This window comes from Cyprinus carpio, chromosome B21 (genome assembly GCF_018340385.1).
Source record: "Cyprinus carpio isolate SPL01 chromosome B21, ASM1834038v1, whole genome shotgun sequence".
In the NCBI taxonomy this organism is placed as follows: domain Eukaryota; kingdom Metazoa; phylum Chordata; class Actinopteri; order Cypriniformes; family Cyprinidae; genus Cyprinus; species Cyprinus carpio.
In genome coordinates this window covers 7,617,890-7,637,976 of record NC_056617.1, presented here as the reverse complement: position 1 = coordinate 7,637,976, position 20,087 = coordinate 7,617,890, and the positions used below count along the sequence as shown (strand labels likewise).

General features: G+C 35.7%; 1 protein-coding gene across 2 annotated transcripts; it reads right to left on the bottom strand.

Annotated features, from left to right (window-relative positions):
- Positions 1-2,018: 2,018 nt before the first annotated feature.
- On the bottom strand, positions 2,019-20,043 carry zgc:113162 (uncharacterized protein LOC553743 homolog). 2 transcript variants are annotated; one of them, XM_042748079.1, is made up of 10 exons: positions 19,686-20,043; positions 19,057-19,126; positions 11,780-11,973; positions 10,507-10,628; positions 9,521-9,569; positions 9,114-9,263; positions 4,756-4,929; positions 4,345-4,428; positions 2,649-2,735; positions 2,019-2,454 (listed from the first exon to the last, which is right to left on the bottom strand). In XM_042748079.1, the coding sequence occupies exons 2-10, from the start codon at positions 19,088-19,090 to the stop codon at positions 2,353-2,355; spliced, it is 996 nt and encodes a 331-aa protein (XP_042604013.1). In that variant the 5' UTR covers positions 19,091-19,126; positions 19,686-20,043; the 3' UTR covers positions 2,019-2,352. The 2 variants fall into 2 exon arrangements, with proteins under 2 accessions (XP_042604013.1, XP_018927601.1); XM_019072056.2 differs by lacking the exons at positions 19,057-19,126; positions 19,686-20,043 and adding an exon at positions 17,623-17,745.
- Between the last annotated feature and the right edge of the window lie 44 nt (positions 20,044-20,087).

Below are 20,087 nucleotides of genomic sequence, written 5' to 3'. Positions count from 1 at the left end.
ATTTATCTGCCCTCAGTTTACCCTAGAAAACCGCTGACATGCCACATCTAAGGTTTATTTAGTAGCAAAGTGTTAAAGTGTTAACATTACTCGGGCCACGTCTCTTACAGGACTGGCCCAGTGGAAATCGAACTTTCGAGCACACAGCATTGTCCGAACGCTAAATCCATGGCCTTCAAGTCACCTCAATTACAGAGAAGAGCACGGGCAGTTATACAGACACCCATATCAGAGAAACCAAGCAGGAACCCTGAACTGTACCTGAATACTGATGACTAAAAGAAGCAATTCTCCACTCACACACAGTAGGACACAAATCAGACTTGTTTTTGTCTTGCCCAAGTACTTATCATATTGAGTTACTGTCATGATTTGATTTAAGTAGAGCTTTTTAATGCAGCCTAAAGGAGTTTAATAAGGACATATTGATTTTTGATGGATTTTGCTTAATTGTGTTTTTTGGAAATGTTAAAAAATCTGAAAGCTAATCAATATACCTTTTTATGGATATTGTATGTAATAAATTAAATATAAAAAGAAATGAAAGAATACATAAATAAAAGTTAAAAAGTATAAAAAGAAATGTAAAAAAAAACCAGAAAATATTACAGGAAAAGGGTAATAAAAATAAAGGAAAAGGGTAAAAATAAAAAAAATAAATTAATTCAGGATTACATTTTATTATAAATGAATTATATTTGTTTTTACCAAGTCATTTATTTCTTTATTTATTTTCCTGTTTCTACATTTATTCATTCTCACATTTATACACATTCCTTCTTACTTCGTACTCCATCATACAACACAACACTCAACTAATAAATAATAAATAAAAAAATGAAAACTAATCAGTATGCGTTTATTGGAGTAACTAATAAACTAGATATATACATATTTGAACGTAACCGAGCACCATATACACAAATAGAGTCAGGAATAATACAAACAGTTCAATTAAACTCCGTAAACAAAATAGATTCTGGTTTAGAAAGACTAGTTGTGGACATCTGCGAAAGGATTATACAAACATATGCACAAGGACAAAGCACAAGACCCAACTAATATGAGAATATTCACATATTTAAAACCCCTTTGTGACCTGAGAAAACAGTGATTTCACAGCCCTTACTGTAATACATTAACAAACAGCTCTGTACTGTTTTTATGGTTTTGTGATTGTTCAGCTTTTATGACTAAATGAACTGAATTATTATTCAGTACTACATTACAGACCACAAAACCAGTCTTACGTCGCTGGGGTATATTTGTAGCAATAGCCAAAAAATAAATTGTATGGGTCAAAATTAAAGATTTTTATTTTATGCCAAAAATCATAAAGATCATGTTCCATGAAGATATTTTGTAAATTTCCTACTCTAAATCTATTAAAACTTAATATTTGATTAGTAATATGCATTGCTAAGAACTTCATTTGGACAACTTTAAAGGCGATTTTCTCAATATTTTGCACCCTCAGATTCCAGATTTTCAAATAGTTATATCTCGGCCAAATATTGTCCTATCCTAACAAACTATACATCAGTGGAAAACTTATTTATTCAGCTTTCAGTTGATGTATAAATCTCAATTTTGCTAAATTGACCCTATGACTGGTTTTGTAGTCTAGGGTAACACTTGTGCAAAAACACTGTTTTAAAAGTTGAGCTCTATGCATATTCTACAAACATATTTTTGAGAAATTTAACTGGATAATTTTAGAGCTCTATCAATCAGACATGGATGTTAACAGTGGGGAAAATGGGTAACATGGCAAGTACAACAAGGCATAAATAGGTGACATTAGCAGTGTGTCAAATAAGCAAAGTGTGCTATTATTTTGACAGAATATGCTAGTTTTAAGCAGTGAGGTGAAATCAAATACAGGACAAATTAGTTTCTCTGGTCTGGTTTGTTCCAGGTTTGTGCAACCTCTGCTGTATTTAAATTTTAAGCTCATTTCCTAAAAAAAAAAAGGAACTTTTCTGAAACCCATATAAAACAGAAATGGTCTGTAGAGAATTTGGTCTTGTAAAAAAAAATCAGCTGACAAGTTGGTCCCTAAAAAATCATATTACTTTCATCTATATGAAATAAAAAATAGAAAAGGTAAAATTCAGCCTTTCAAATGGACTCTCGCAATCATTCAGGTTCACACGCTGCATGGAGGGCGTCCAGAACTGGTTATTGAGCGAACATTCAGTTGAGTGGTTTTGTCCTCAATTACCAGACATTCCCCTTTATATTCTACTCTTGGGAGAACAGAGTGCCAGTCACGGTCCACTGCTGCACTCTCATGTAGCACAGTCCCTTAAATCCTTCAGTCCAGGGGTTTGTTAGGATGGATTTGTGAGATCACCCTGTGGTTAGGTCGTTGTCTGATGGCTCTAGGGTCTCAGCGATGTCCTCCAGCTCATCCAGGAGCTCAGAGAAGGAAGGTCTTCGGAATGCATCCATCTGAGAGAAAGACAGAAACAGGATAAGCTTTGGTGTTTCACTGAATCTGTTACATATGCATCTTCTAAACAGTTAACCAGGTGATTGAGGAGCCACATTATTAATGCTGAAGGTGAAATCTCTCTCTTGACAGGTGTTAGTTCTATTCACAGTCACGCCATATTAAACACGACCCTCGAGTCGCTACTTCATACCTGACAACAGCTGGCAGAGAGTTCCAGAACCCGCTCTGGGCAGCCCTGCACCAGCTCTCTGAACGATTCCACATCCAGCCCATAGTCCTGTCGACAGATCACACAGATGACAATTTTCCTTTTAATATTTCCTTTGAAAGAACACTGCATACTGAAAGATGTGACATTGTCAGCATTCAGTAGTTATCTCATAAAAAAATATATCTCATAAAAAAAATTTACAAAAAAAAAGTGAAAGTGACATACAGTAGTATGGTGACCCATACTCAGAATTCGTGCTCTGCATTTAACCCATCCAAAGTGCACACACACAACAGTGAGCACACACACAACAGTGAACACACACACAACGTGAACACACACCCGTGGCAGTGGGCAGGCAATTATGCTGCGGCGCCCGGAGAGCAGTTGGGGGTTCGGTGCCTTGCTCAAGGGCACCTCAGTCGCGGTATTGCCGGCCCGAGACTCGAACCCACAATTCAAAGTTTATCCCCAATTCGAAAACACTTCTTTAGGGGCGTCAAAGACAAACAACTGTATTTTACTAGGAAAGTGTAGAACAAACTTAAACAACAAAATGCAAAATATGATAAATGAACTATGATAAACTGTAAAAAAAAAAAAAGAGTAATGCAAATTTTACAAACTATATTTCACAATAACACTGCAAGACAACATTTTACAAACTATATCTCACCAGAAATATGCAAAGCAAACTTTACAAACTATCTCACCAGAAATTTACAAAACAAACTATATGTCACCAGAAAACTGTAAGACAAATTCTTGCAATTTTACCAAGAAATTAAACAAAATTTAGTATAAGCACAAACTTTACAAACTATACTTTATGATTTGTCCAGAAAAACACTTTAACAAAACACTTTATGAAATACATTTCACCACAAAATTGCAACACAAACTATGCTTTTACTACAAAATTACTAAAAACTTTACAAACTATATTTCACCATAAAATTGCAACAAACTTTACAAACTATACTTCATCAAACTATACTAACAAACTATATTTCACCTTGAAATTAAAAGATACATTTTTCAAATAACTTTAAACATAACTATATATATCACTAAAAAGTACAGACAAACCTTACAAACAAAATATATCGCAGTTATGGGAGTCAAAGCAAACTTTACTTTTTTTTAATCAAATAAATGCAGCCTTAATGAGCATAAGACACTTCTTTCAAAAACTTTAACAACATTTTTTGACTGGTACATAACAACTATGTGTCTTTAGTCTCAAACATATATTAACAACTACAGATGGACCAGAAAATCATTATCCTTGACGTGACAGAAGAGCACGATGAATAGATCCATACTAAAGAATCTAAATGTCTGTGATGGTCCCCTTGACCTGGATCAGATCTATCTGTTCTCTCCCCTCCAGACATCATCGGCTGTCCATCAGAATTAATGAAGCATAAATGACCACTCTACTAAACGCAATCAATCTGTCTGACCTTACTTTCATCCCCAATGCAGGAAAGAGAACCATATTAATTCACGCGACATAACAAACCTCTCTCAAGGGTTGTATGTAACCATCCCAGAGCTCATGCAAGTGCTAAATTATGCATTCTGTGTAACGATATATTGTACATGAAGAAGTAGTATTCATTTGCATATGCTGAAAAAAAAGATGTAGAAACTGTTTTCTTTGTGTGTTTACCTTAGTCCTGGGCAGCACTTCTGGGTCGGCAGGGATTCTTGCTAAGACCTCACACAACATGATCCCAAAAGAGAAGACATCCACCTGTGATTAAACAGAGAAATACGGCAGAGGTTCAGTTTAAACTCTAATAACATTAGCACCAGCACTGGCTCTCTCTCTCAATTAAGTAAAAACAGCTCACAGTTTATCTGTTACTCATTATAAATGACTTTCCAAATCTGTACCTCAGCCCTGACCTATTAAGGTTGGCACCAAATCAGAAGGTTAATTTTTAATTCAGATGCAACTGCAAAAGGTTCATGTGAAATCTGTCAGTAAATCAATACTAATTTAATTTTCTGGAAAAAGACTATCCAACCATAACGTCATCCCTCTCATTTTATTGGTACAGTATTCTGTTCTCAGTACCTTGCGGTCGTACGGCTCTCCTCTAAGCATTTCTGGTGCCATCCAGAAGGCCGACCCCACCAGAGACAACTTCCTGTCAGGGTCATTTGCAGGCAGGTCCCCCACTTCTCTGGCCAGCCCAAAATCTGTGACCACGGCCTCCCTGCCACGCGAGGTCACGCGGATCAGGCAGTTCTGGATTGACAAAAACAAGATTCCACATAAAAGATAGAAGATTTTATCTCACATCTTGCAATGTGGTATGAGGAAAGAAAGCAAGCTAAAATAAGCAAAGGAAAAAAGTATAAGTAAGATTTTTCTCCATCTCAGATTACCAAAATGATAATTTTTCCAAACAGAACTATAAAGCAGCACAATTAGAGTATTGTGCCACAAGATGGCAGTATTGCACCACAGGAAGAAAAACCTAGACATTACCTGACCATTTAATAATTTAAATCTGGTGTGTCATGGACAGTTTGTCATCAACACATGACTCCAAAGCTGTGGAGTTCAACTTCTTAAACTTTAAAGTTCCTGTTTTCCTCTATTATAAACAGAAAGTCAAGGCTCTAACATGATTGGACTAATATTATATAATAGCATGCAATAAATATACCTATAAACGATATTTAAATGATAATAATAATAATAAAAAATCATTATTACACAAATTTTTACACAATGTAACAAATTATTTCACTTGAATTTTTAAGGTTCTTCCGTAATTCTGTGGTGTTCGTTATTATTGCACTATTTATTTTCACGCATTAGCATTTTGGTCAGGTCAATTATGGAACACTGGTTTAGTACAGATCAGTTTTTATACTAATTTAGCATGTTTTTTGAAGGATATTTTACTTTCACAAGGATTAAAATTTTCTAGACGTTTCTGTAACATTCTAGTTCTTTCTGGAACATTCCAGATCACTGTGGGACTACTCATAAAAGACAAAAATCATTCAACATAAACACAACTCACTTTTGGTAATGGTTTATGTAATTTTTATGCATGAGTGACAACAAATTAGCATGTGTAAGTGGACAGCATATATATATATATTTTTTTAGTTTGGTACACAAAACGTAATGTGATTTTCACATTCAGCATGTAATAAACTTATAAATAAAAGCGAAACAATTTTTTTTATAAAAAATTTGTTTCACAGTGCTATAGATATATTAATTTCTTTCATTTCATTTATTACTTATCTAATAATAATAATTTAAATATTATTATAAACAATGTATAATAATAATACATATGCAATGTAATAATTGGGTTTAATAATTAAACAATTATTTTCTTATAGATACATTTATTTAATTCATTATACTATATAATAATTATTATTTAATTATTATTATTTAATAATTATCTAATATTATTATTTAATTATTTAATAATGATGTTGATTGTTAATGAAGCCATTTATATACTATATCTTTAACAACAAAAACAACAACAACTACAAAATGTAATAATTGAGTTTGTTAATAATTACATTATTATTATTTTTTTAGTACACTAAAGTTGACTTTTACTTGAGTTCTACTAAATCTTCTCTTGCCCATGTTCCTCAATGAATGTGTGTAATCAAGTGAACTTAATTTAGTGTAATTTACCCGAGTTCTTTTAAGTGTCAAATCAGCTTTACTTGACAAGCATTTTGTTCAGTCAATGAATCAGTAACATTAGTGAGTAAAATGCACAAATTGATAAATATGATGTGGAAGGGTGAGAACAAACTCTCATTAAAGCACACACCAGAGTCTTTCACCTGAGCAGCAGGTAGAGATATACATCAATGGGACATCGGTGAGAATGTGCAATGAGTGTGGTATCATGCTCTGAGGTTTCATGTGTGGCAGTAACAGTACCCCTGTATTTTAAGTAAACCCATTGACAACCACATGTAACCTCTGGCGTGGAAATTTGAACCTGCTGTGTTATGTAAGCAGAACGAGTAATGTTTTACCTCCACAATGTGTAATGGCTTGTAAACTATAGTAGCAATATTTGTGCTATGGACTTCATGTGGCTTGTTCAGGTTTTGTTCAAGTGAGTGTACTTTCTTTTCCTGGTGGATGATAAAAGCTAAAAAAAAAAAAAATCCCTCAGACTTACATTGGGCCAGTAAACAATCACCAGCTACCAACACATTAGCAACAACACAGCATTGTGGGAATGAGTTTACTTTAGCATGGATATATATTTTCTTCAGAAAATGTCAGAATCTAGTTATAATAAGGCAAGGCTAATTTATGTCTGTGCTTGTGAGCAGGGTGAGAGGATAAAAGCTTGACAGTTGACAGGAGTCAGCGGGTCATTTCTTATGAAGAAAAGAAGAAAGGAAATGAGAAAAAAAGGTTAGCGAGTGAAAGCAGCCGCAGTCTGGAGTTTATGGAATGGTGAATGCTGGCTACAGCATTAGCATAATAAAGGTCTGACCTCCCATCTCTGTTCAAACACACAGGCCTGTGCTCACTGCTCACTGCAGCCTGGCAACTGCCACAGTTAAACCTGTCAGGACCATGACTGTTCTTCTCTGCTTACAGCTTTATGGGGTACAGGTTCCCTTCCCAAAATGCAACAAAATTCTTGTCTTTTTCAACAATACAGTAATAGTGTTGCCAAAGATTTCTATTTTAAACAAAAAATTGATTAAAAGTGACAGTAATAGTGTTGCCAAAGATTTCTATTTTAAACAAATCATTTTTTTTAAACTTTCTATTCATCATCCTGAAAAAATATATCACGGTTTCCACAATAACAGTAATACTTGAGCTCACATACTTGAAAACGTCGGAGCAAAATATCAAATAGACGTTATCTTTATTAACAAACCGCATATTTGAAGTCTAAACAAGTATATTCTCGACTAAAAACTACATTCTGTGACACAAGAAGAGTATTATTTATAAAATCATAATGGATTTGAGCATCTGCCATGAGGCTCTCTTTGAGAAATACTGCAAGCAGAGTGATACAAACGATGAAACAGTTCTGTTATCACTAGAATATCGCACAGCTGGAAAAGGCTCTCTGCCAATTAGATTCGAGGACCAGAAAGAACTGTTATATAAATAATAATATTTTACAATATAATTGTTTTTACCGTATTTTTAATCAAATTAATGCAGGTTCGGTGAACATAAGAGAAAAAAAATCTTACAGACCCCAAACTTTAAAAGGCCAGTGTATTTACAGTGGGATTTTCAATAGGAAGGATTTCCTGATGTTTTTTCCTTCACTGGATTTCTATAAACACATTCTGAAGAAAAGCATGAAGCATCATTCTTATTTTCCCCAGGGCTGATTCTGTTCCTTTACAAAACATGTTTCCTTCAGGACATAATGTTCTTTACCAAAAAATGTTGAAAAACCTTGGCCCGTGGTGTGAGAATGGTCACAGTGTAGGCATGTGGCACAGTTTTTCATGTTCTGTGTGTTTCGGTATTAAACACGTTATCTACATTCAATCACTCTGCAACTGTGTTCATAAGCAATGAATGGAAACCATAACTGAAATAAATCTACAGAAACCAAAGCCTTTCACTCAAGATAATATCAAGCACTCTGAGTTTCACACATTGAAAAACTGACACTGAGCGCTACTTGTCACAAAATGCCATTCATTTTTTTTCTCCAAAAGTGAATAGAAGCCAAATAGATATTTTTCCACACATACTACCTATAAAATGCATTAAATTCATTGCAGAATTTCACTAAGCATTCTAACATACCAGAAAAAAACCCACTCCAGAAAAAACATCAAAATATATAACAAAAGAAAACGTATATCAATATTATACAAAAAACACTTTTATATAAAATATTATTTTTTTATTTTAACAGATTTTAAGTATGACTTAAGCATCCAGATACCTTTGGGGTCACTGTGTAAGTATGCAAATCTTCACTTTGTAAGATTATGGGAGATAATATTATGTTTATCTCACAACTAATATCGGAAACTAAACTGCAAGCAATAAAAAAAAAATATATATTAGGTTATATGAGAAAGGAGGAAATGGACACAAGCGAAGTGTCCTAACTACCAGTTAAACACTAAAATCTGTGGTTTTATCTGCATATATGGTACTTGCTGAATCATGTTTTGAACACATTTTGTTCAAAACATGACTCAAGTCAGTAAAGTCAGGCAAGCTAACAGAACATTAGACGTGAAAAACATTAGCAGAAATTTCAATGGAGTGACATTACAAATGTCTGTGATTAGCTATAAATGCAAGGCGTGTTCTTGGCACACACTTTCAAATCTAGGTTGGACACTGCAAGGTGATATTTCATAATATATCTTTGCCATAATTGCTCAACTTTGATCCCTAAAGTCTGCCAACTCACTCATCCTCACCTTAGAGTTGAGATCTCTGTGGTAGATATTCTTGTAGTGGAGATAGGTCATTCCTCGGCTGATATCACAGCCCAGTTCGATCTTCTCTCTCCAGCAGAGGTTGACGTCATGCCTGGCCAGCAGCTCCTCCAGACAGCCTCCACTCACATACTAGGTGGAGGAGGGAACGACATGAGATTATAAAACACTTCGAATTATGATTTATACAGTGAAAATGCAGTTCACTTTTGCAGCATGTTAAATCAGGAAAAAAATTCTTTGTAGAAAATTATATACTCTTGACACATTAGAAAAACACAATGGTGAGTCACTGCTTGTGTCATGAGACTTTCTGGGCAGAACGTCGATAAGGCAAAAGACTGGATATGCTGAACTGTGAATACTAAATCCTAAAAGTTGCCACCCACCTCAAGAATTGGGTACAGCTTGTTCTCCTTGACACAGATCCCCAGGTACCTACAGAATAAAAATCACAGTAATGGATTCATAAATGAAACAAATTAGTGCAAATACATTTTCAGCCAAATGTAAGTAATGCCTATCTAAAACTCCCTGCTATATCATGATAGGGCAGTTAAAAGGGCGTTGCTATGCAGTTGCATACTGCTTGCGTTCTGGGTAGTCAAAGGAGGCCACATTTTATGATATTATGCTCTCTAGATATGGCCTGAATACAAAGGGTTAAATGTTAGTTCTTACCCTAAATATGAGCACAAAGGGATATTCAAATTCTGGCTGATCCCTAAACATTATTTTCATGTTATTAATGATAATTGATATTAAAATAAAAAATATATATATAATATTGTCTAAATATATTAAAAATAAAACACGTTAAACGCTACAGGTGTGCAGTATGAAAATGGATATTCATATTGAAATTTGTTTAATAATTCAATAACACCATTAAAGTCTTTATGTTCTTGAAGATTAACTTTTGTGAGTGTTAGTTGACAGGAAAGGTCCTCTAACAATAAAAATATTAGAAATTAAGATGCACATTTAAATGATAACAATCTTCTTAATAAAAATATCTAATATCTATCTGCAAACTAAACTAGTGCAGATATATCATCTATACTTAAAGCTATACTAATAATGATTGGCAAACATAACTAAAACTCAGAATCTAAAACAATGGCTGTGTGTACAGTAGGTAATACAGTCTCACAGGCTGATGCTTTTAATGACAGAACACCATCTAAATTGTAGCCATTTCACCGGTTACCTTTGTTCAAGGTCAGGAAATCTTAACCCAGTCGGGTTTTATTACTCAGTATTAGGCCGACAGAGTCAGAGTTGTTTTCTTCCCATGTTCTGAGTGGGCGCTATGAGCATCAGGCCGGCGTGGGATTGATGGAAGTGATTAATCGCGTGCGCAGAGGCGGCTCACCTCACTATGTTGGGGTGGGAGAGTTTCTGAAGTAGACTGATCTCCCTCACGATGCTGTTCTGATCCACATCATTCTTATAGATCTTCACCACCATCACCTTCTTTGTGGTGCCGTGCATCACCTAAGCGAGGGAGAATTACATCATTATTGACTCAGCAGCAGCGAGGGCGTCACATACTGTACATACAGTTGGAGTTTCACAGGAGGGATTTCCTAACACGTCTTTCCTTCACTGACATCCTGTAAACACATTCACAACAAAAAGAAGCATCACTCTTATTTCCCCCTGGGCTAATTCTGTGCAGTACATGTCTTCTTTAGGACAACATGTTCTTTACAGATGCTGTCATTACTTGGCCCGTGATGTGAGAATGGTCACAGTGGAGGCATGTGGCACAGTTTTTCAAGTTCTGTGTATTGATATTTAACACGTTATCTAGGTTCCATCGCTTTGCTATTGTAAAGCTCTGCTGTGATCTTAGCCCTCTCTAAAGACTTTCCTTCAAGATAGTATCAAGCGTTTCACACTATAATAATGGCATTTTTGTGAGTGTTGGCATTACTTGTAACAAAATGCCGTTTGGTTTCTTACAATTGAAACTATGAGGTTAAAGGAATGCTGAAGAGAGAGATTATGCAAAACAAGAAAAGTAAGCATATAAATAATGTGGTTACTATAGCTTCCTCAGGCATTTTTTAAAACCATCTAGTTATTTTCTTGTTTGTGAAGGTTTTCAAGATCATCTAAGCTTGACAGGGTGGTGACGGTATGTGACGTTAAACATGTATTTCTTAGTTGGGTTGAAGACTGTCTGCAGGACGTAGCTTGTTTTTAGGAGACGACAGACAAGTCATGTCTGTAAGGTTCTGTTGTAAGGACTAACAGGGCCGTGACTTCCAGACAAAATAATTATTTAAAATTTGTAACAGAATTCGGGTGGGTACAAATCCCTAACAATTATTAATTCTGGAGATATGGAACAAAACCTTTGCTCTTGAAAGGCAGCAGGTGGTGGAACGAAAACATTTATAGTGAAGGTCTCAACGCCTTAGATCTCGATGTGCCTCATTTTCACAGCTTTCATTAAATCAGTGCACTTTTGCTACAGGTCAGATTGATTCTATCAGATTCTATGCTGTTTAATAACTGCCATGTCCATTATTACACGCCGCCTTTAGGACATTCTAGCAATTTTAGCACATTTTTCGCAAACTTTCAATCTCCAAACAGTAATTTGTCTATCTCCTCCATTACTGCCAGGAAACCCTTACCTTGTAGACCTTGGAGAAGAAGCCGGTTCCGATAAGCTCTGCGCTGAAGTCTTCCCAGAACTCTAGCTTTCGGACAGTGGTGCGGAGTCTGTGCCAGCAGTCAGTCTGGCAGTAGGTGTCTGTGGACTCATTGAGCAGCGTGGGACTAACTGGTTCTGGAGTGTCTTCCACCTCACACATCTTGGAGATCTCATCTAGAACAGAAAAAGCAGCTTAGTTTTATACGGCAGTAATCAAAGCAACCAAGACTTATTTGTTGGAGATAAAAAAAAAAAACTGTTTTACAATACAATACAAAATAAAAAAAGACTAATAATTCATCATATTATAAACAGCCTTAATCATCTGACGTAAGACCAGTATCGCAGTAAAGCCTGTATTAAGATTAATCATATGTCCAAGACTACATCTATACAGAGGATAATCCACAGCTAAATAAAAAAATGCATGCTTTTTGATGAAAAATAAAATGTCAGAACACACAATACCTCAAATAACAATATGCTTTTATATAAGATACTTAGGTCTGGATTAAACATACATTTGCATCGAGTTATTTATTAATTTAGCCGTTTCATTGCTGTGTTTACGATTATATAAATGAAAAATCTAATTTATTTTTTTAAAAGACCATCATTATTTTATCATAAGGACTATTATTTTGTTCAGTATATTAAAAAAATATCCATGATATTAAACCTATCATTATTAACCAAATATATATATATCATAATTATCATGATTCTTGCTTTTTTTCTTGCTTATATCATCCATTATATCATCCAATAATTTGCAGCATCCAAGGTACCAGGCTAATAGAGTTCAATGAGTTTGTGATGACATCAAATCTTTTAAACAAGTAAAGGAGACACCCTTGAGCACACCTGCATATTCGCCTTTGTTGTCAGTTATATCCGGTTTCAGATTTACCCACCTTGAAAAGCAACTTGTGGTAGGTCCCTCTGGATTTTGGCCAGGTGTTTTCCTATCTACACTGGCAGTTTTTGGCCTAAATAGTCTGCAAAGAGGACCAAAGTGACTTTGTTTTAATATTTAAAGGTCTAGATATACAAGCTATCCTGTAAGTGTGCCTTTAAAGATGGTTTGGCTTTATTTAGACCAAGCAGACATGACATAAACATAACCTAAGAACTTGCAAATGTCCTTACAGGATGATCTCATAGCATGAGGCAACATGAGCTTAATATTTAGACCATGGATGCTAAACACAGATAATGCTGTGTACTGCACAAGCTTTTATGTACTACACTAGCACAAACTTCCGGCTCTATAAAGAACACAGCTTGCAAAAACACTACTGTATGTGTAGTTGTGTGTATAAGGCTGGAAATTTCATTGAATTGCGTATTAGCGTGTCAGCTGGAGATTACATCACTGCGTGTCATGTTTGGTGCCCAGAGCACTGGGTGTCCTAACTGCCCATTAATGTGTTTACGGCTTCGGCACGCAACATCCTACTGGGTTTCTCAGCGATGGCCCTGCCACAACCTTCATCCAACATCTGACCCCAGGCTACTGACACACACTCACTCACTCCTTCACACATTATTAGATACTGTATGTGTTAACATCACCCTCAGATATTCAAAATCTGTATTGGTTGCAATAATCCCGAAGGTGATGACGCACTGCTGCTGTATTGAAAAGCTCTGGAAAGCAGAGTCCATAATATCAGTGTTAGCTCAGCATTAACTCTGGTTAGATAACTAGCTGGCCACACATACCAAGAAAAGGCTGTAATCATTATACAGTCTAAGAGATTTGCTGTATGAGAGATAAAATAACCGGGTTAGATCACTGCTCTGATGTTTGTCTTTAAAATACATAATTCAGTCCTTTAAAATGTTTTGGTCAATTTTTTTTTTTAACTGTAGCTATTAAAATGTTTTGACATTGCTTTTGTTCTTGTAATTGTTTGTTGATGTAATTTTCACAATGACAATGCACTAACTGCAAAGTATTATGCTATTACCTTGCTATGCTATTTCGGACATATACCATGGAAATGCAGTGGCTAGAGTCCTTACCAGGTCAAGAAAATATGATCATATTACCCCAATTTTACAGTCTCTGCACTGGCTACCTATTAAGTTCCGTATCAGTTACAAAATATTATTACTTGCCTACAAGACCCTTAATGGTTTAGCTCCTGTGTACCTAACTATTCTTCTACCATGCTACAATCCATCACGCTCCCTAAGGTCACAAAATGCTGGACTTTTGGTAGTCCCTAGGATAGCAAAGTCCACTAAAGGAGGTAGGTTTTTTTTTCATCATTCTCCCAAAAAACCCAATAAAATACCTCATAACAACATGTGTTCATAAAAAACACCCCCCCCGTTTAAATCTAGATTAAAGACACATCTCTTTGGCCAGTCATTCAAATGATGCATCTCATAATCTTGTACTGCAGTTATATTTGATCAAATGCACATTATTATTCCTTAGCTTGGGTTGAACAAATCATTTTTGCTTGGATGGAACAACAGCTATGCTAATTATGTCTCTATTTGTTTCTCTGTTTCTGCCACGGGATTGACATTGTACAGAGATGCTTTCTATACAAAAAAAAGATACTTGTATTATTTAATAGCTTTGATGACTTTACTTTTATTAAGAATGTGCAAAATAGTAGCAATAAAAATTTGACAAAACTTATTGTATTAATATATCATGGTATTTCCATCTGATACATTACTATACCACACACAGCACCACAACAGTACTTTTTGTAAAGATAATTTGTGGAAAAACTATGGCATATGTGCAGTGCACCTATGCTAACAAAAGGTGTTGATTGACATATTTTCTTTGTCACGCTTGGATGATATTAAATGCTGGCACGGTACATGCGTGTGTGGTTGCATGTGTGAACAAACCAAAAAAAAAAATTCAGAAAACTTCCTTGAATGCATTAAGGTGGCATATGTACGTAAGATGTAATAAGATCCATCAGGGTCTAAATCTTGATATTTCTGTCACCATCTAAAGGGAGCATTAGCACAATTACCTAAAGTAAACAGCACTCAAAGATAGACAGCTCATCCAACCATCAACGTTCATACAACACCAGATAAGATAAGAAACTCACTAATCCTGTACGATAAGAGAGAGAGAGAGTGATTACTGCCAATGCATAACTGGCTGATATTTGATATCTTGTACAATCACGCACAAACCCATGCACATGCACGCACACGGATGCACCGAGTCTTAACGCCATCCTCAGATGTCACTGTCGTTATGCGTGACACCTGAAACCTGCTTCGCCAGACGTACCTTGCCTCTCTCACATGCAAACGACAATGGTAAACGTAGAATTGACTAACGTGGTCTTTGAGGGGGTTTAGCAAGCCAGGGTGTCTCTTTCAGTGTCTGCGGGTATGTTAATGTAAATGAGACCTGGAAAGAGAACAAAGACTGTTTGGGGAGCGAGTGCAGAATGGATTCAGATGTAGTGTGACGCAAAGCATTTGTTTGATCTACCTTGGGGTGAAGGATAGAAAGAAATTAGTCTTGAACTACACATCGCTCCTACTGAAATGGTGAATTTCACCTCTTGATTCACTTGGAAAATGTAAGAAGAGAGTCTGAAACAAAGTTTGTTTGGAATGAAAAAAAGGTTTAGACTGATTTATTCTACAGCAAAATGAGTTTCATGCCATTTGTGTAGCTTTTTTTCATTATCAAATCCCCTTTCAAGTCCACACAGGAAAAAGAAACAAAACAAATTGGCACAGCTGAAGGGTTAAAACAGGGCATTTTTACAGTAAATAATTCAGTGTAAGGCGAGAACTCTCGTGTGTGTCTCTTTGAATGCTCTCCTTTAGATATCTATTGAGTTTCTTTCTGTCTGTGTTGCAACCGAAGCTCACTGGGTCACATCCCCTCTACTTTCTATGATGTGAGCTCTGAAGCATGTGAATGAGAGAGAACGAGTGAAAAGGAAAAAAAAAACTAAAAGAGGCAGAGAGCGGATAACAGTTTGGCTACATTCATCCCAAAGCTTAATATTATGGTAGAATATTCTGTGCAATATCGTCTCACAGATGGTTACTGAAACCCCAAGCTGTGAAAATCTGTCATTTCAGATCGGTAACCATCTCTAGTGCTTTGATTTGGCCGATAATAACCCGGAAGTCATGCGTGGGTTAAGCAGGTCTCAGTCAACATCGGTAATGCAGACGGCACATGAATATTTTAGATATTCAGGACGGGTGTGATGAGTATTCAAATGCATTCAGGACCGAGACGAAACTTATTGTATAAATGCAGGCCAAATATCAGTACAAACAGACATGGGTTTCTTCATCACAACAGATTTGGAGAAATTTAGCATTACATCACTTGCTCACCAATGGATGACGGCACCCATTCACTGTACAGGATCCATTGGTGAGCAAGTGAATGCTAAATATCTTCAAATCTGTTCTGATTAAACTCATCTGCATCTTGGATAGTTGGTAAATTTTCAACAAATGTTCATATTTAGCTGAACCGCACAAAAGTTGTGATTTAGTTTCTCATGTCGATTTTCCAGCCTCTCCAGTGAATAAAATTAAACATGCTTTCTTTTCGCTACTGTGCTTTTATGGATGTCTATATCTAAGCGAGCACTTTGCATGTGAAACGATTATTTATAATGAATTATATAGTTAGCACTGCCTCGTGCATTTTCATTACAAAGTCCCTGCATTACATTCTGACAGGTTCACACAAGAATCTGCTCTGAAATGTGACGCACAAACTGTTAAGGTTGGACATGATCAGGAACATTGTTGAAAATAAACTTTCTTTCCTAACATCATCCAGAGCTGCATGTGCAGCCTCACAGCTAGGACGAGTGAAAGATTTGGCAGACTATCTTATTAATGTTAGTTATGTTAGTTTATATACAAACTGTAGTCATAGTTACTTGTTCTTTTGCTGTTCATGATTAATAGTCCATGTACACTACCATTCAAAAGTTTGGGGTCAGTACTATTTTATTTTTATTTTTTAATGAATGCTTTATTCAGTAAAAGTGCATTAAATTGAATAATTAAAAAAAAAAAAAGAATCCTGAAACAAAAATCATGGTTTTCGCAAAAATATATTAAGCTGTTTTTAACAGATAGTTACAAGAAATGCTTCTTGAGCAGCAAATCAGCATATTAGAATGATTTCTGAAGGATCATGTGACACTGAAGACTGGAGGAATGCAAAAGCTGCTAAAAATTCAGCTTTGCCATCACAGGGATAAGTTACATTTTAAAATACATACAAACAAAACAAATATTAAAAATTGTTATTTTATTTGATATTAATATTTTACATATTACTGTTTTTACTGTATTTTGTGTCAAATAAATGTTACCCTTTTGAGAGTAAAACACTTCTTTCAAAAATATTAAACAATATTACCTCAAACTTTGAACGGCAGTGTAAAAACACACACGCATAGGGTGCGGTTCATACCGAGACACCATTCTGTGAAATTCCACACTTTGTGAAGATTTTGAAGCATCGGACATGAGAAAAAACACCTATCTGCTGTTCTTACCAGACTAGAAATCAATATCATGATGAAAAACACACCAAATAAAGCTTTGAAAAAAGATAAAAACTAGAGTACATAAACCAAATTCAGAATGGTCAAGAAATGCAATATCCACAACTGTGGCCTAAAGAACTGATACGATTGGAAACTCTTAGGGTTACTGTGAAAACAGACTCTTTTCTGTTATTCAAGGGTTTTAAGACACTTGATCTTCATTTGCACCTGTATAGACGGATCTACTAAGTTAACACATGCAGCTTGAACCAAATCTTTAAAGACTTACCAGCCGGTAATATGCAAAACGTGAGGAAAAAGGTCATCAAGGAAATTTATCCTGATTACAACAAGAAACAAGAGATTAGCTACAGCCTGAGTTCATTAGCGGGTTGCATGCCACTGATTTGTCAGAATACAGCTGGCACAAAGCCCTTGTTCTCTTTGTTTAGCCTGCATAGATGACCTTTAACCTTCTATTGAGACCTGCCACTGCAAACTGTACGGTCAACAGTGATTCCAACAACTTTTATTTTGAACTAACTGATAGACATGGAGCAATAAGAAAGGGCCTGCTGTCAAGTTAGATGTCCTGGACATTGTGTCCAAATCATTTATGACTGAGATTCTACAGTTCTGCTTTGGGCTGAGGTAACAAACGTTCCCCTCACAGAACTGTCAAAAAGGACATTGACCTCAGGTCTGACATGTAGCTAGTTTGGCTCAACCCATAAGCAACAATATGAAATTTAATATTGTGACCCTGAAGCCTGCAGTAATGGTCGCAGAAAATTCAGCTTTGCAATCACAAGAATAAATTTAAATTGTAACAATATTTCACAATACTACCATTTTGTACCGTAATTTTATCAAATAAATGCAGCCTTGGTGATCATAAAAGACCTTTGACTGAGCTTGTAAAAAAATTTAAAAATGCACTCACATGAGGAAATGATTCAGTGTTTTCTTCCTGTACACTAACTGACAGCAAAGCAAATAAAATCCAGTCATTTTTTAACAGATTTTGTTGTAAACCTCATAAGAGTTGATTTTCTGCATTCTGTGGATGACGCTTACACAAGAAATTACATGTTTCTTGAATTTTCTGTTTTCACCTGGCCTCATCCATCTGCAGTGCTTCTGTTTGTGCAAAGCTGACAGTACTGCTAGACACTCTGCGGTCTGTTACCTCAGCAGATATAAATATCTGATTTATCGCCTCCATTTCCATTCGTAACCTCTCAACAACTCTTCACACCTACATAATTTGCCAAACAAAGTGTCAAATCTCACAAAACATAATAAAACTCCTCTTAAAAGACACAAGCAATAAATTGAAGAAAAAGAACAAGTCAACCAAACATGATTTTAATAACCAGTGACACGCTCCTAACAATATCCTTGTATGCATTAGCATTTGTAATATATTTAATTGAATACACGCCAACCGCAATAAATTTCCAACATATGCCATTCAGTAACAGCTGAGCAGTCGGGTAGACGAACTGTCATTTTCCGCTGCAATACAATCCACACTTCTGACCGTACTTGCAACTAATTTTAACCCTGGCTATTAGAGGGTTCATATCCCTCTCAGACCAAACAAAATACACTTCGACATATAGCCTGTACGTAAAGGCAGCCAAAATATGTTCTGTGTTGCCATGCTCATCAAAAAAGCTGAGAAGGCAAGTATTTTACAAGTGAAACGATAAATACTTACTCCATCGGTTCAACAAGCTGTTCATGTGCATCATGAGGAGGTGGTGATGGTCAGCTTCCTGTGACTGCCTCTAGAAGAGACCACACAAGTGTACCATGAAATACTGGACAGCAAATGATATCGAAATATGTACTACAATATTTTTTCTTTTTTTTGCAAAGCTAGATCTCATCTATACTTCTAAAGATAAAGCAACAGATAACTCTTCCTATCTAAACTTGCTAGAAGACAGATTATTTGCTAGTAAATTCCTTGTTTATGACATGATTTATTCCAGACCGTCTTTCGAGATAGAAGTTTTACACCGAAATAAAATCAAAAACCCTGAAATTAATTAAATAAATATTATTTTTCAGGTTTAATATATTTTATATTTATATATTAGCACTTCTTATATTTTAACTACGTACAAATGAAAAAACAGTGCAGTCTAATAAAAATTAATAATTTTAAATATAAATATTATAAATATTCAAATTAAATCTATATATAAATCATGAACACAACTATCTTAATAATTACTATTGTTCAGTAAACACATCGTCAGATAGTTAAACATGAACCAAAACACTATAGCTTTCGCAATGGCATCTCTAATTTAAATAAAAGAATGGAAAATATGTACATACAAGATCCACCTGCTTCCCTCAAAATTCTTTCTGGCAGCTTTCTTCGAAAATGTGCTTTAGGTGTTGCAGGTGTATCCAAAGTATGAATCCAGTGCCTTGAAGGCTTCCGTCGCAGACAGGCTCCGCGCGCAACTGCGTTCTGTCGTACACAAGCACAGAACGCGCGCGGTGCGTTTGATCAGTTGCCATAGGAACTTGCGAGGTGAAGCCTCCATGCTGATCACAGGCCCCACATATCTGCGCAGACACTGCAAACTTGTGGCACCTCCCACATTCTACAGATTTTCTTCATTTCCGGGCAAAATATCTAGCAGAATGAGGTCTCGTATGTGCAGTATATTTGTGTCACGTAAAACGAAATATTAAATAAGCCAAATTAAAAAGCATATGGATATTTCTCAA